This window comes from Phalacrocorax aristotelis, chromosome 8, assembly GCF_949628215.1.
Source record: "Phalacrocorax aristotelis chromosome 8, bGulAri2.1, whole genome shotgun sequence".
Taxonomy (NCBI): Eukaryota; Metazoa; Chordata; class Aves; order Suliformes; family Phalacrocoracidae; genus Phalacrocorax; species Phalacrocorax aristotelis.
In genome coordinates this window covers 29,411,985-29,426,940 of record NC_134283.1, presented here as the reverse complement: position 1 = coordinate 29,426,940, position 14,956 = coordinate 29,411,985, and the positions used below count along the sequence as shown (strand labels likewise).

At 38.0% G+C, this 14,956-nt stretch overlaps 1 protein-coding gene across 3 annotated transcripts in view; it reads left to right on the top strand.

Annotated features, from left to right (window-relative positions):
* The window catches only part of SLIT3 (slit guidance ligand 3), a 547,006-nt gene that overhangs the window by 414,902 nt on the left and 117,148 nt on the right, over positions 1–14,956 (top strand). For all 3 annotated transcript variants that reach the window (XM_075102153.1, XM_075102154.1, XM_075102155.1), the window contains 4 exons: positions 1,244–1,394; positions 2,589–2,663; positions 11,436–11,579; positions 14,747–14,890. In XM_075102153.1, the coding sequence (XP_074958254.1) occupies positions 1,244–1,394; positions 2,589–2,663; positions 11,436–11,579; positions 14,747–14,890 (514 nt within the window). The remainder of the gene's footprint in view (positions 1–1,243; positions 1,395–2,588; positions 2,664–11,435; positions 11,580–14,746; positions 14,891–14,956) is intronic.

Below are 14,956 nucleotides of genomic sequence, written 5' to 3'. Positions count from 1 at the left end.
TTGCCTGCAGAATTGCTTGCTTTCACTGCATAACCCTGTGGAGGTAATGTGCAAAATAAATTAAAATAATAGTGGGTTTAGGTGACTTCTTTTTTCTTACAGAAAATAGTATGCAGTCATAAAATGAGTAGTGCTGTATTATTCAGTCTGGGAAGGGGAAGCAGGTGAAGAATGTCATCAAGTCTCTGAAAACAAATTTCAGCTCAGGTTTAAGTTTTTATTGATGATTTCAGGTTCTTAAAAAACTGAACTTGCTCAGCTCATTCCTGAGAAAGCCTTACAATTGACTTTTAAAACTCTGGAAAAGTTAACAAATACTTCTTGGTAGTTATGATCATTGGGCATTACACAAGGTTCCTGAGACAATTCTGGTGCTTCCATTATGAAATATGAAGTGAGTGGGCAGGTATTGCATGGCAGGGTCTTGGCAACACTTTACTTATATACATATTTATTAATACTCCCGGTTCCTTGAAGCACAGAGATCAAGTTTCCAACCTGCTGTTATTAAAAGAGAAAAAACAAACCTGAAGAGGACAGATTAGTTTACTGAGCCTAATTGGGAAAGCATTTCATTAGGACGGGTCAAAAACCTAGTCAAAGAGGTCTGGCAATCATGGTATAATGGTACACTAGGGAGTGCTTCTCACTAAGTATGGTCTACCTATTCCTTAATTAAAATGAAAATGATTTAAACTGCTATTACTTTCCTCTGCTGTTTGTTTAACATAGTTAATAAATGTATCTAATTGCTGGAAAATTGACAAGGTTCTCTCAAATAGTATTGCTCTTGAAATAACTCTAATAGGTGAGGTCTGAAAATTTTAGGCTTTTTTATGACATCTTTAAAAATCCTTTGTCATTCAAATGTACCAAGATAGCTCCTGCTTTCATGAGATCCCTTTTCCTTGTTGCTGGACTAAGTTCCTAATGGGAAAAAGTGACTTTGCTAGATGTCCTTTGAAGCAGACTCCAACAACTAGTTAGACATTCTTCAAAAAATACCTTAACAGGTAGCCTTGTTAGACAAGGATTTTATCTATTGAGGGAAGAGTGAAAAAACAGAGGCTAGTCTTGGGAGTAATTTGAAAAATTGCTGAACAAAAAGCTTTGGCAACAATTAAAATTGTGTGCAGGAGCTGGGAGCTGACAAGAGCCAGTGTTGAGAATAGATTCCATGAAATCTCTGATTGCTACAGTTATCAGGAGCTGTTTGCTGGAATATATTTTCCTTTTATTGCAGGATCAGAGGATTACAGAAGTAAGTTCACCGGGAAGTGTTTCATGGACCTTGTCTGCCCTGAGAAGTGTCGCTGCGAGGGAACAATTGTAGACTGCTCTAACCAAAAACTCACCCGATTGCCCAGTCACCTTCCTGAATATACTACTGATCTGTAAGTGTTGGCTCTCTAAGATGTGCTCAGCAGGGCATGTTGGTTATCCTAGTTTTTAAAGGCTGTAAAAGGGACTCAGACCAATTCAAGGCACCTTCTACTTTAATCCCTGTGTGACAACGGGGAAGTTAATTTTATTTCAAGGGAGCACAACTCTCTTATTTCCTTAGCATTCAGGCCCACTGTGGGGATGAGAGAGGAGCCATGGCCCTGTGGATCAGCTGCCTTTTTATGTCTTCTTGAAGTGTTGACCTATTATGTGGACAAAGCTGTATGGTTTCTTTCCATTCTACCTTTGATTCCTTTGTCTTTGCATCTGGTAATTTTTATTTAAGGAAGGGATTAACCCTTTTGAGTTAAATCTGTGATCAGGAACTCATTCCTTCTCAGCAGTGCCTCTGCTTGGGTGAAATGGCTCTCACTAAAGGTAATGTATTGTTTAATTATGGGTGATTTTATGAGATTTATTTGCTTTTAGAGATTCTTAGGAATTATAAACATACTGCTAAAGAGAGTGTGAGAAAACATATTTATTACTTAGTAACTTAAGAATCTTGTTCTTTTGTTATATTAGTAGCCCCTTCAAACACAATTCTCTTTTTGTGTTAGTATTCTATTTAGACCCCCATAAAAATTATTGATCCAAAGTTAAGACAGAAAAATAGGAGAGAGAGACATCTAGAAACACAGCAAAGTCTCTTATTAGGAAAATGGAGCTCCATGTAACCAGGGAAAGAATTTTGCGTCAAAGGCCTGCCAAGGCAATAGCCTTTCATTAATTTTAAAGACCAGTAGACTTTGATGGGAAAGCATCTGAAATCAGATCCCTTCTATTTGCATGGACCACTTCTCCAATTGCAAGCAGAATGCATGAGGGAGGTTTAGTCACGCAAAGAAGGCTTTTTAATGGTTAAAGTTAATAATCCCTTATCCTGTGCACTGAAAGAAGCCATTCTGACACTGTCCTTTGGTATTACACTCTTAAAGGCATCCTGAGGTTTTACTATAGTTAGTCTTCTATGTTCCCTTTTCTTCAAAGCTAAGCTTTTCTCACTCTAGGAGTCTGCAAGAGATGGCAGATAGTGTCTTGCTTAACAAAGGTCATAGTTCTTTGTGTGGCAGCCCTGTATGTCACAAAGATATTTTTACAGACATCTGTGAAGTATTAAATGTCTTTTTGTTTGTTCCTCTCAGGCGTTTGAATGACAATGATATTTCTGTTTTGGAAGCTATTGGACTCTTCAAGAAATTGCCCAACCTCAGAAAAATGTAAGTTTGAGTCGCTTGCTGGAATACATGCTGCCTTGGATTATAAGCAAGGAGGAAGGGATAATTTTTTTATAGTTTAGTACTGCAGTAGCAGACATAACTTTTTAAATGTGAATTTAAGGAAATTGAATGAGTTGCATGTTAGTTGGACAGGCCCAGTTAAACCACAGTGACAGACGAAGATCTCTAGGCTGACATTTCAGTATTCTTTAGGCTATATTTCTTAAAGTCTTCAGGTCATGGAGACTGAAGGGAATTCTGTCACAGAATTTATTCAGATGTATGTTTATTGCTAGAGGTGGCTGCAAAGTTTCACATTTTGATTTTGTCTTTTGAATGTATTGCGTGACTCCAACTAGTGTGATTGTTTCAAATAGTCAAAGAAAAATAATATTACAAGATACAGATTACAAAGCATCTTCCTTTGATCATTATTGTTTTAGAGAGGAGAATCAATTAGCTAATTTAGAGATCAATCATTCAAATATCTGTATAATTCTGTTAACAATCTGAGTCCTGGTATTGTACAATGTATATATTTAACAAGAGCTGTGTTTTGGAAAGAGGATAATATGGTAGATACCTCCTGATAGTCTCTAGATAGATCTTTCTGAAGTTATTTAAAGTTTTAAACCTATGGCTCCATTGCTAATGTCTTATCTGTTTACTTTTAGTAAGACTTTATTGCTAGAGTCAAGGTAATTTAGGGAAACCAACCAGGCTTTCTGTTCTGCATTCATTTCACATGGTTTCTGCCATCTGGAGCTTCCTGGCCATTTGAATCCATGTAAGATCTCAGGGGCTTTGGAGACAACTGCAGTGGGATTCTTATGTCATTTTTATTTCCGCAAGTTTTTCAGATACAGCAATGCAGGTTTGGGAGTGGGGGTTGTGTTTGTGCAAGTACAGGCCACCAGACTTGGGGAATTAATCATATACATTAGCCTGGTATTTTATGAATCATCCATAAGTTGTAGCTGCAGTCCACTTAGAAAAAGTTGTTGACATTGTTGAAATGCTCTGTTGTCTATGCAAGCAGGTGGTAAATGGGAATGAAAAATGCAGCGTATATAAAAGTATACACAAATAGGAAAGCATTTGTCCTCATCAAACCTTCAGGATTTATGTTTTGAAAATTGGAGAGGTGTGGTAGCTGGAATAATTTATATCATTTTATTTAAAACTTACTATAGCCAAGTTACGGTGCTGTCCTTCCTGTTCTCATTAATCACTCAGGTGGGAGGGATGCTTTGACAGGGCTGTATTTTTATGCCTAAATGCAGCATGAAACAGTTCTGAGAGGTTTTTTTAAGAGTTTTTTTCCTGTGAAACAAAAAAATCTTTCTGCTCTGTTCTTGGCAGGCAATGAGAACTAAGGTGTACAGTTGCAGTTCAAACAGATGGCAAAAAAAAGTAGTTGTGCCCTACACCTGAATAATAGGCCTCTTCCCATCATGCAAGAAGGGAAATGTAAGGAAATACCAATGGATGGGTTTGCTGCTGCTAATGGTCCTAATGCAGCAGCTCTGTGTGTGTGGCAGGAATTTGATGCATGTGCTCTTCATTAAGTCTTGCTGCTTACTGCTGCTATTTAATTAAGGAGGAAGAATATTGATCAACCCCCCATTTTTCAGTGTGCATAAGAACAAGAATTTTTACTGTTATTTGATTGGTAGTATTGGCTCTGTCTCATCATATGCCTTCTCTGTTCAAGTGTTAAAGGCAAACAGCAGGTGGAGGAATCTGTCTGGAAATTGTATCGCTTCCTAGGCTTGAGAAAACAGTTCAGAGCTTTGCAGTGGCAAGCCATAAGCCTAAATCACCTTTTTTCTCTTTTTTTTCTTTATTTAATCTCTGTAATTCTCTTTCTTCTGAAATGAATCTGAATATCTAGAATCAGGATGTCTGACTGGGCATTTGAATGATTGCCGTCTGATTGTCCTTCACTTCAGCTTAAGACTAGTGAGAGATCCATGTCAAGGAAGTTTGCAAAGGAACTACTTTAAGAGCATCTCATTTCCACAGTGACTAGTAAAGCTCCAGCATAATTCCAGAGATAGAGGAATTAGCTCTTCCTTCCTCTTGACAGATGTTGCATCTTGGTGCCTCCTCATCCTACATTATGCTTAAGTGTAGCTTTGGTGTATAACATAAACACTCCGAGGTGGTCTGTAAATTGGACTTTAAAGAGGATTCGGATTTTGCTTGCATTCTAAGTGTACGCTCACATTTGTTCTTTTGTCACTCAAGCTCCATCAGTTGTCCGTGTCTCTATGCATGTTGTTGCATATCACAGTCTCTTGGGTTTTCTAATAGGATTCCAAGGGAAAGGACTCATAGATTTGGCATTGATATATTAGCCTTGCTCCAGTGTGTATATGTGAAAATAGTCTTTAATTATATATTCACGTGATAATTTTCAGTTGGACTCTTGTCCTAATCCCTTGCTAGGTTCCTCATCTCCTGATTCAGCACAGTTTCTGTTCACTCTGTGTTTTGCCTCAGTGTAAGACCAGTGTCCTGTCCCTCTTCTCTCTACCTTTCTCTAGCCACTGACAAAACTCCTGCTCTTCTCACTCAGGCTTCCTTCCTAGCCCTCATGCACTCCACTGCATTGCCTTGAGCTGTTTTTGTAGCCTTTACAGATCATTCTGGGGCTCCCTCTCTATCCAGGCAAGGATACATTACTTCTTAATACTGCCTGGAATTGGTGGAGTAGATACTTGCTTAGAGAAATGTGCCCAGTCCTAAACTTTTCACAGTCTGCACCTCTGTGTCCTGCACTGTCTTGAGAGACATGGGAAGATGTCATCTGAACAAGAATCTGAAGTGAAAAAAAAATCTGGAAAATTAGCTCCTAAAATTCAGATTTTCAAAAAATATATATCTTGCAGTCTCCTTGGATTGTGGCAGGAATCTTAAATCTCTTTGTTAAAGACTAAGGATTCAGCCAAATCCTAATAGATTTTCACAGGGAATATGTACTCTTTGAATAAAACACCTACATGGTAATTATTAATTAAATAATTTTAAATAAGAATTTATTTGAGTGTTTCAGGCTTTTCACAAAAAGATTATCAGGGTTTTGAGATATGAGAAAATACTATTTTGGTTACCTTTATTTCTTGGAATAGGTGAAATTCCTTCCTTGTTTAAAGAAAGAAAAATAAAACAAAATGTATCTAGCTCTAAACATGAAAAGGGCATTTTGACAGTTCATTCAGTTAAATCTTGCCAATGTTTTGTAGTTTTAAATGTGTTAAAGTAAACATTTAAAAAAATGGGAAGTATCAAGGCACCTTTGCAATAGGTGGTACTGCCAATCCCACGTCTAATATATAATTAGCTTTTGGGTGTAATTTGTCTGTAAATATTCCTCCTAAGCTGAATATTATTGTATGATGTGTCACCCTAGGATTTAATACATTTTAATGCAAAACAAAATAGAATTCTTGATATAGAAATGTAAAGGTCACAGATCCATAATGCAAAGTTGTGGCACATTTTATTTAGGAATTAAACTCCTAAGATTACCCTGCTGGTTTTTAAAAGGTTAACATGTCTGCATGTGCTTTTTTTCTAAATCAACTTCAACAAGTAGTTGCAAAATCCCATACACATAATGCTAATTTCATAACCTAAATTTTAATCCATCTTTATGTCTAATGCTTTTTACAGTAGAATAAAAAGGTTGATGTAGATTCCTGTAGACAGATCTAATCCAGTCAAGAAGTAATTTACTGGGTTGTCCAGTTGGTTTTGCAAAATGCCTTGAACTCTGTGTTGCTTTCATTGTGTTCTGACCATATACCTCACCTGATCTTGCAAGTGTAAAGGTATGACTTGCCTCTGAAGGCTAAAGTCACATTGCAGTGACTTACAGGCTCCAAGAACTGTGTTGCTAGTATTTTGCAGGGCGGTTAGAAAAGAGCAGTTTGAATCTGCTTGAAGCGCAGGAGAAATACAAAGATGCATTTCTGAGCTTCATAAGAGTGGGAGCAGCTCCATGACTTGGGTTTTTGGGGGTATCCTACCCACGTAAGATAGAAAGGCTCCAGGACCTGCTGCCCCCCAGCCCTGGGAGCTGGAAGGTTCTGCCTTTCGTAGAGGGGTATGTTGCCAGTGGGAGATCTTCTTACTCAACGCAGCAAGATCTCACATCAGGGAGGGGTGAGGGGCGACACTACCATTCGCAGAGGTAAGGTTTTGACTCTTGTGGAAGGGATCAGTTCTTTGCTCACAGCAACTCCCAAATTCAGCGTGAATCAAACACTGGAGACCCCACGACTCCCTGGGACTACCTCAAGTTGTTAATCAGTGAATAAACCCTCCAGTGCTTGGGGACTTCCATGGCAGTGGGAGCCTGGAGGGGTCTTCTGGACATGGCAGACAAGTTCAAGCTCCAAAACCCCCTGGGTACCTACCTCAGTGGGAGCAAGGAGGTACACTTGCTTGCTGAAATGAGATGCTGACCCACAGGGAGAGGCTGCAGCTCCTAGGTGTCAGCTCCGGAGCCTGCCAATTCTCCAGTGCCTATAGGAAATCAGTGGGACTGGCCATTCCCACAGCTCTTTCTGCAGAGAAAAAAATCGCAATGAGCTCACATTCAAAATAAAAAGGTGAACTGCCATACTTCATGCACTGCCAGGGAGAAAGGGGACTGACCTCTTCTCTTGGAGAACAAAAACAATAAAAAATATTTACCTCAGAAACTGAAAGGGACATCTGACAGTTCATTCTGTTAAATCTTGCCAAGGTTACAAAGTGAACATAAAATAAGGTCTTATAAAAGGAAGTGTCAGGCTGTCTTGGGGATAGCTGGTACTGCCAACCCCACCTCTAGTATATAATTGCCTTTGGAGGCTGAATTTGTCTGTAAACATTTCTCCTACGCTGAATTGTATAGAGTGTCAGCCCTGGATTTAACACATTTTACATGCAAAATAAAATGGAATAATGATAAATTTTGCAGACTAGAAGTCACTTTGAGAAACAGACTCTCAAGTTTCTTGGGGAGGTAAAAGTAGTTTGTGACCTTGGAAACAGCTGTTACCTGCTGTTCTTTCCCCTAAGCATAAATATAGCCATGGCAAATGAGGTTGCAGTCATCTGTCACTTTTTATACAGAAACGGACTTTATTTTCTGGAAATGATATTGTAGAGAGTTGTGGTAAATGGCATTTGGGCTCAGCATGTGCCTCCCTTTTTTTCCAGTGAGGCCATCAGTCTGCTCTGCTGAATGAATGTAGGAGTGCCACTGGGTATACTTTACTGTCTGTAGTATTTAAGACTTTCAGTGCCATCCTGCTTCTGAGAACAACTCACTCTGTAAAAGCCAGACAGACTGTTGGTAAAAGCTGTGAAACCTTCTCAGCAAATATCCTTCTTCCAGAAGACTGCAACAGTGTTGGGATTTTCCTCCTAACATATACTTAAAAATTCCAAACACATCACCAACAGAGAGGAATGTTCTAGGAAAATGCCCACTCAGAAGAAGCTGTTTGTATGATAAAACTATAAGGTTCAAGGTGAGACCAAGCAGAGCCTTTTTAGCTCTGCGCTCTGGTGGTTGTTCTTGTGGGAAGGTCTGTCAGTAGCGCAGCAATGAATGGCATGCTGGTATGTTAAAATTGACCCAGCAGGTACAGCAGGATGAATGGTTCTGTTAAGTCTGAATAGAATCCAGCTTGTTCTGTGTTGGTTATAAGATCAACAGAAATAATATTATCATAAACTTTAGCCATAAAGTAAATAAAACCTGGCTGAAAAGCGAGCTGTGTGAACAATGTCACCTTGATAGCTTCCTTAGATCTGTTCATTTCCTATTCGCAGCTCCACATAGAGTAAACCCAGGCTTTCTGAAAGTTTCTTTTGACCTCTTGCCCAAAATAAAAATCTGGATATAGGATTAAACGTTATCACCAGGGTAAATCAGGGAGTCCTTACGGAAACAATAACCTTTCTTGAGTGACCAGGTTGCCTACAGGTTCCCATTTGGGTCCTGCCAGAGGGCATAGGTATCTTGGGAAATGCTCATTTTATTTTCCACTGTCTTCCAGTATTTCAAGAACAATTCCCTATAGAATCTTAGTGCTGCAAGAGGATGGGGCTTTCCTATCAGAATTTTTTTTCTGATAAAAGAAAAAAGCCTCCTTGTCAAGTACAAAGATCATATATGAAAGATTCTTTTAGTGTTGGGAAGGATGGAGTAGATCCCTCTGAGTTGCAGAGCAGGCAGAAGTTTAATTGCTTTCATTTTTTCAAGGTTTGTATCAGCTGATTATTTTTCCTGGTAATTCTAGACTGAAAAGTATGTAATTTCTTATGTTTATTATTCTAATAGGTCAGACTTTAAGGAGGATACTTTTTTATTTTTGAGTGAATAGGAACTATCATCTACTTTTTTTTTTATCCTGTTGCATTGTGATAAAGGAAGCTTTAATTCAGGTAGACAAATAAAGAAATCCAGGATGGCAAAACATCTGTTTTGACAATACTCCAAGCAGGATTGCAGGGTAGTCATCTTTACCTGTTTTTTATTGTAAAGCTTGTCTTTTCTATGCCTTGCAACTTTGATTTCACTATGGCATTTAATCTTGGATTTTCAAACTTCTGCATGGGAAAGTTACATATAATGGCTGCCTTCTGAAACTGCTAGCATATTTTTGGATAATTTTGTGTTGTTGAAATGATCAGGCATTATTAACTCAAATGAGTGAAGTTCCCTATCTACAGGAGCTCTTTGGCAGTAATTAAAATTCAGATGGTTTGGATTGCATAAAGGTGCCAATTCCTTTGCAAATTATGACCAGCCTTTTTCTCCAATATTTGCTCTTTTTTGCCTTGAGTATCTAATCATCCATTAAAATTGAACCCATTTTTAAATATATGTGATTAAATATCTTTTAGATGGTAAAAACTAACTAATAAAACTTTGTAACTACCAAGTACAGGTCAATCTGCAATCTGTGAATTGAAAGTCAAAGTCTTTGTGTATTGTAGTAACTCACCCTCCCTTCCTACTACAAACATTTACTTATTTATTCATTTATTTTTGTGCAAATATGCATCATGGCATGAATTTTACCAGAAAAGGGATCACTGGGAGCAATTATTTATGCCAGCATTCAAAAGAGATGCTGAGCTATAAACATTTCCTCTAGAGAAATAGCTGAGCCCCAAAATTAAATGCATATGTCAGAATATCCTTCCTTGACTTGCTTTGACACTGAACATAAACTCTTCATGTGAGTGTTAGCACAAAGTACTAAACTTCTGGAAAGCATGTAAGTATTTCTATATGTTTTTATGTTATTTTTGGCTGATTGCTGGCATATTCCTATTGTTTCTGATCAGAGAATGCGCAAGAGGTGATGGGCCATATGCTGTAGGGCCCACTATCTGACAGTTGTTCAGCAGATATAAACCAGCATACTCAAGTTTCCCACATGAAACATATCTCCAAAACTCAACTTTTTTTTTTTATTAAGTGATGACTTCTGCAAAGAGTGAGACCCACATTATTTCTGTCTGAGGCCAAGCTGTCCTGTTGCCATGTCTTCTGTCAACTTTTATCCCAACAAGATTGCCTGTTCTTCTGAGCAGAGTAGCCCAGGTGTTAATCTGATAGTTTGTCATTTGTTTTATATCACCTGGAATTGGATTTCAGAACTGTTACTCATGCTGCCTGTGTACTGGGATCTTTTCTGGAATAATGTGCTCTTCAGTATGAGTAATAGTGTTGGAATTTGGCATCTTGTTGGGAGCAAAAGCGTATCTTTTACTTTCTCTTTTTTGTTGTAGACAGTAAAACAAAGAACGGTGTTTCCTGTCATAAACCTAAACAAATATTCATCATACTCATCATAATCTATACAGGGCATCATAGGAGATGCTTGAAGGACTGAGGCCCAAGGTTTTAACGTGCTTAAGGCTTTTAATATAAGTGTTTTAAATAATTAAATGCCATTTATTTTTATGCATCTCTAATGCTTTTATCATTCAGAAGTTTTCTATCCACTTGGTTTTTCACAAATATGAAATATTCAAAAGATTAATTCTGCATTTCATCAGAACTTCATTTGACCTTGTTGATACAAGTTGCCTAATGTTGATCTATAAGCAAACATTTTGAGACTGTATAGGCAGAGTAAGTAGAAAATAATGCTGTATATTGCAGTAGCTGTGAATTGAGAATTAAGTGATACTAATTTCACTTTGAGGGGTGGTATTAAATTTAAATGCCTGGGAGTTCATGAGTGCACATATTAAAATTTGTGTCAGATACATGCAGTCACAGTTTTGTGTGTTACTCCAGTGTTGAGTTTAAAACAGTAAAGGTCCTGGTACACTAAATAACAGTGGTCCCTATTTCAGTCTGTGATACCTGTTTCAATAGTATGGTGAAATTAAGTGATTCTTGCTAGATGAGCACCCAGTCCCAAGTCCATAACTTCGTGGACACAGATCAGATGCTAGAAACCCCCATTTATTGTATCCCAGAGACCCCTGTAAGCAAGAACGACATGAGGTGTAAGAGCTGGTAATTCATTACTTTAAATAGTCTTGATACATCTGATATAATTGTGGTTTTGATGAGTGACGGAGAGCTATTTGTAAGTACTGTAGGTATACTTTTGAACTTGAATTATAGTCTCTCTAGATAACCACTAAAAGGCACATATTCTCCCTATCTCCTCCTTCCAGCGTGATGACATATGTTCGAAATAAAATACTAATAATTTTCTTATTTGACTCCTCGTATCCTTCCAGAAATCTAAGCAACAATAAGATCAAGGAGATCCGAGAAGGCACATTTGATGGAGCTTCAGGAGTGCAGGAACTGATTCTGACAGAGAATCAACTGGAATCAGTGCATGGACGAATGTTTAGAGGCCTCACAGGTCTAAAGACATTGTAAGTGCAAAGACCTGCCTTTCACTGTTCCTCTGTCAGTTGAGTGGGAGTGTTCAAGTTCAGCAATGCCTGCTAAAATATCAGTTACTAGACAAGGACTTCTAAGGCAGGGCCTGGTATCACTGTCATGAAGTCTTCAATATATTTCTAGTCCTGGGTAGGTTTGAGATTTATCAGGTTTTCAAGAATTTCAGGAGTAACGTGATGGTGAACCTGTCATGGGTCAAATTTGGGTACTTTTAACCATTTAATACTTCTATTATTTTGTTATTTCCTATGGGAACAAGGCATGTAGGAAGATGTTTGCTATTAGTCAATCCTCCCACTCCACCTCCACCCAAATTGGAATTGTTGGTCTGCTTAAACCAAACCTCAGAGTAGGCTAGGAGCCTAAAAGATTTTTAATATTCTCCAAGCTATATGAAATCAGTAGGTAGAGAGAGAAGAAAGAATCAAGGTATTGCTGCCACCAAGAGAGGTATAGCTAAGCAACTTTGAGGCAGGCATAACCAGACTGTTACAGGTCCTGCTGACAGAGGGTAGCTGGCCACTTACTGCACCAGGTGTAGTAGCCCATGAGCACAGGCACGGCTTTGGACTAGCCACAGCATCCTCTTTCTTGCCCACACCAAGTACCATAAAAATTATGTGTGAGTATATTATTAATATTAATATATATTAATAATATATAAGAATATATATTACTAATATATTATTAATGTGGTTGGGGAGAGTGTGAAGGAGACAGAGCACAAATGCATAAGAAATCAGTTTGGTATTACTTTTGTGCGTAGACAACCTTTGTAATTTATTTCTGAGGGCGAATGCTTATTACATGTTATTACATATTTTCATGTTAAAAGTTATATTGGAAGAAGGATCGCAGACAAGATTTCAAGATGGCATCTAAACCAATCCATCCACCATCCTGAGAAGCAGTCAGGGACTAGTCTTCTGGTGACAGCAAAGACTCATGCCAGACCACGTATATGATCTGTACATGAAAAATGCCTCTCTTGCATAGTCTTCCCTGCTGTAGAAAGAAAGTACTTGGCTAGGTGGATGCTGTCAGTAAATAGACTCTAGAAATCAAAATGCCATTTAAAATCCGCAGTTTATTCAGTAGTAGCAAATACTTCTTATGTTGCAAAGTGTCATGGCACAATTACTTCAGTCCTTACTCAAGTGCAAAAAGAAATCCAAGTTTCACTTCAAGGACTGTAATGATGAATAGGGAACTTTTCTTTTACTTTTCCTTTAACATTATTTTTTTGTGGTTACAGCCATCTGTTCTTTCATTTAATGTATGCACTGTATTAAGGGATTTGAAAATACTGTCCATAGATACAAAATTAATTTTTATACTGTAAAGCAGCCTGTGGCAGTGGACCTAAACAAAATTCAGCATTTTTTTAATAAAAAGATGCTTAACATTCAAGCTATCCTGCTGACCTTACCTACATTTCCCCCCTAGCTGATCAAGCAGTATAAATATACACAGCATGATATGAGGATCTGTAAGTATGTTTCCCTTCAGAAAGGGCACACAGTGCATGCTGAACCATGATATGAAACCAAAGGTTTTTGTTTGAGGGACATATATTTCTATCCATTAAGTTACTTTCTTTGAGCATTAAAATTGTGGTCTTTTAAAAGAGGTCACATTAGACAGGGTCATGGTCAGGTTTTTAAAAGACACTATGTTTCCTGAAATATAATAAATAGCTGTGCAAGATGTATTGGCATCCAAATTCAGTCATCCCATCTTGCAGTACTGCTGCCTGATACTTTACATACAGGATTGAGAAAATGCTTCCTATTGCTACTAAGCCACTAAGGGCCTTACTTCTCTTATTTACTCCCCTATTAATTTTAGAGCTTTGGGTCTTGACCTGCCTTTCAGGCAGTTTAGTACTCCACATGTAAGGTGTTTGCCTCTGTGCCCTGTGACTTTTTTTCTGACATAGTTTCACCCTAGCTGCAATACCAAAACTATTGAGACCGTAGTGGCTGTGATGGTAACTGTACATAGAGAACAGTAATGCAAAAGCAATGTCATGTCCAGGTCTTAAACACTGAGTATTTCTGATTATACTGTGAATTTCTTCCCAGCCATATCTAATCTCTCTTTGGTGTTTTTCAAGTATCTATTGATGTAGTATCTAAATGCCCAACTGGCAGATACCAATCTGAGATTTAAATCCAGACTTCTAAGGGACTCTGAATTTTCGTTGTTCACCGCATGAATTTGACACCAAGGAGTTAACCCTCCTCAGTTTGGAGGATCAATTCACTGGAACAGCAGCATGAGCTGCATATATTTTGTGGATTTTTGGTATTACACTTTAATTACTGAATAATTTTTCACATAAGTAGGAATATCACAACTGTGTAGTGATGTTTAGAAACCCAGATGTTGATTGGCATGCAGTGTAACAAATACACATGAGCCTTTTTTACTACAGAGTGAAACAAGATACTACAGTCTTTCAGGTTAATTAGGCTTTATTGTCAAGTTCATTGTTACCATAACAACTCGGAGACATGTATCTTCCAAAGCACTAATTCATCTAGTACAAGCACTGAGCAAAGACCCTTTTATAGGATAGTTACTGCTTTCTATCTTGTCAATTAATGATTATAATGACATTTCAGATCTTGTGTTAGGTGTGGAAATCTTTCCTAAGCTATTCCTTGATTTCTGCTGTGGATGCTGTTTCCTTCCATACTTTTGCAGTGTGAATTACAAAAAGAATTCATAATAGGAATAGAAGTAATGCAGCTAGTATTGTTATCATCACACATTTCTGGCAATCTTTCTCAGTAGATCTCTGAAATACATCTTCACTTACTCTCAGATATTTACTAAATTAGGACTTTAGTGTTTATATCATGTTTGCCACTGGTCATAATTTTAATTGCATACTACTTTCAGATGTGGAGCTCTGATCAGCCTCCGATGTTGTGTGGAAGAAATGCATTTTAAGTTCCTGAGACAATGTTTACATGAATCTGGCCCTCCTTTAGCTGTGTTGTACTTCAGCAGTCAATAGAAATAGAGTACAGTGCTTGCCAAAGCAGCTGTTGATGCCGTAGCTAAAGGACTTCCTAGCCTGAAATTGTACCCTCTCCCAGTAGTTCCTAATTCCCTGTTTTAATGCTTGCAGGATGCTGAGGAGCAACTCTATCAGCTGTATAAACAACGACACCTTTGCTGGACTGAGCTCAGTGAGGCTTCTTTCTCTGTATGACAATCACATCAGTACTATCACCCCTGGAGCCTTCAGCACATTAGTCTCTTTGTCTACAATGTAAGTTATCTTTTTATGGTCCGAACACATCATGATGCTGTTATTCCATGTTTTCCTTTTAAGAAG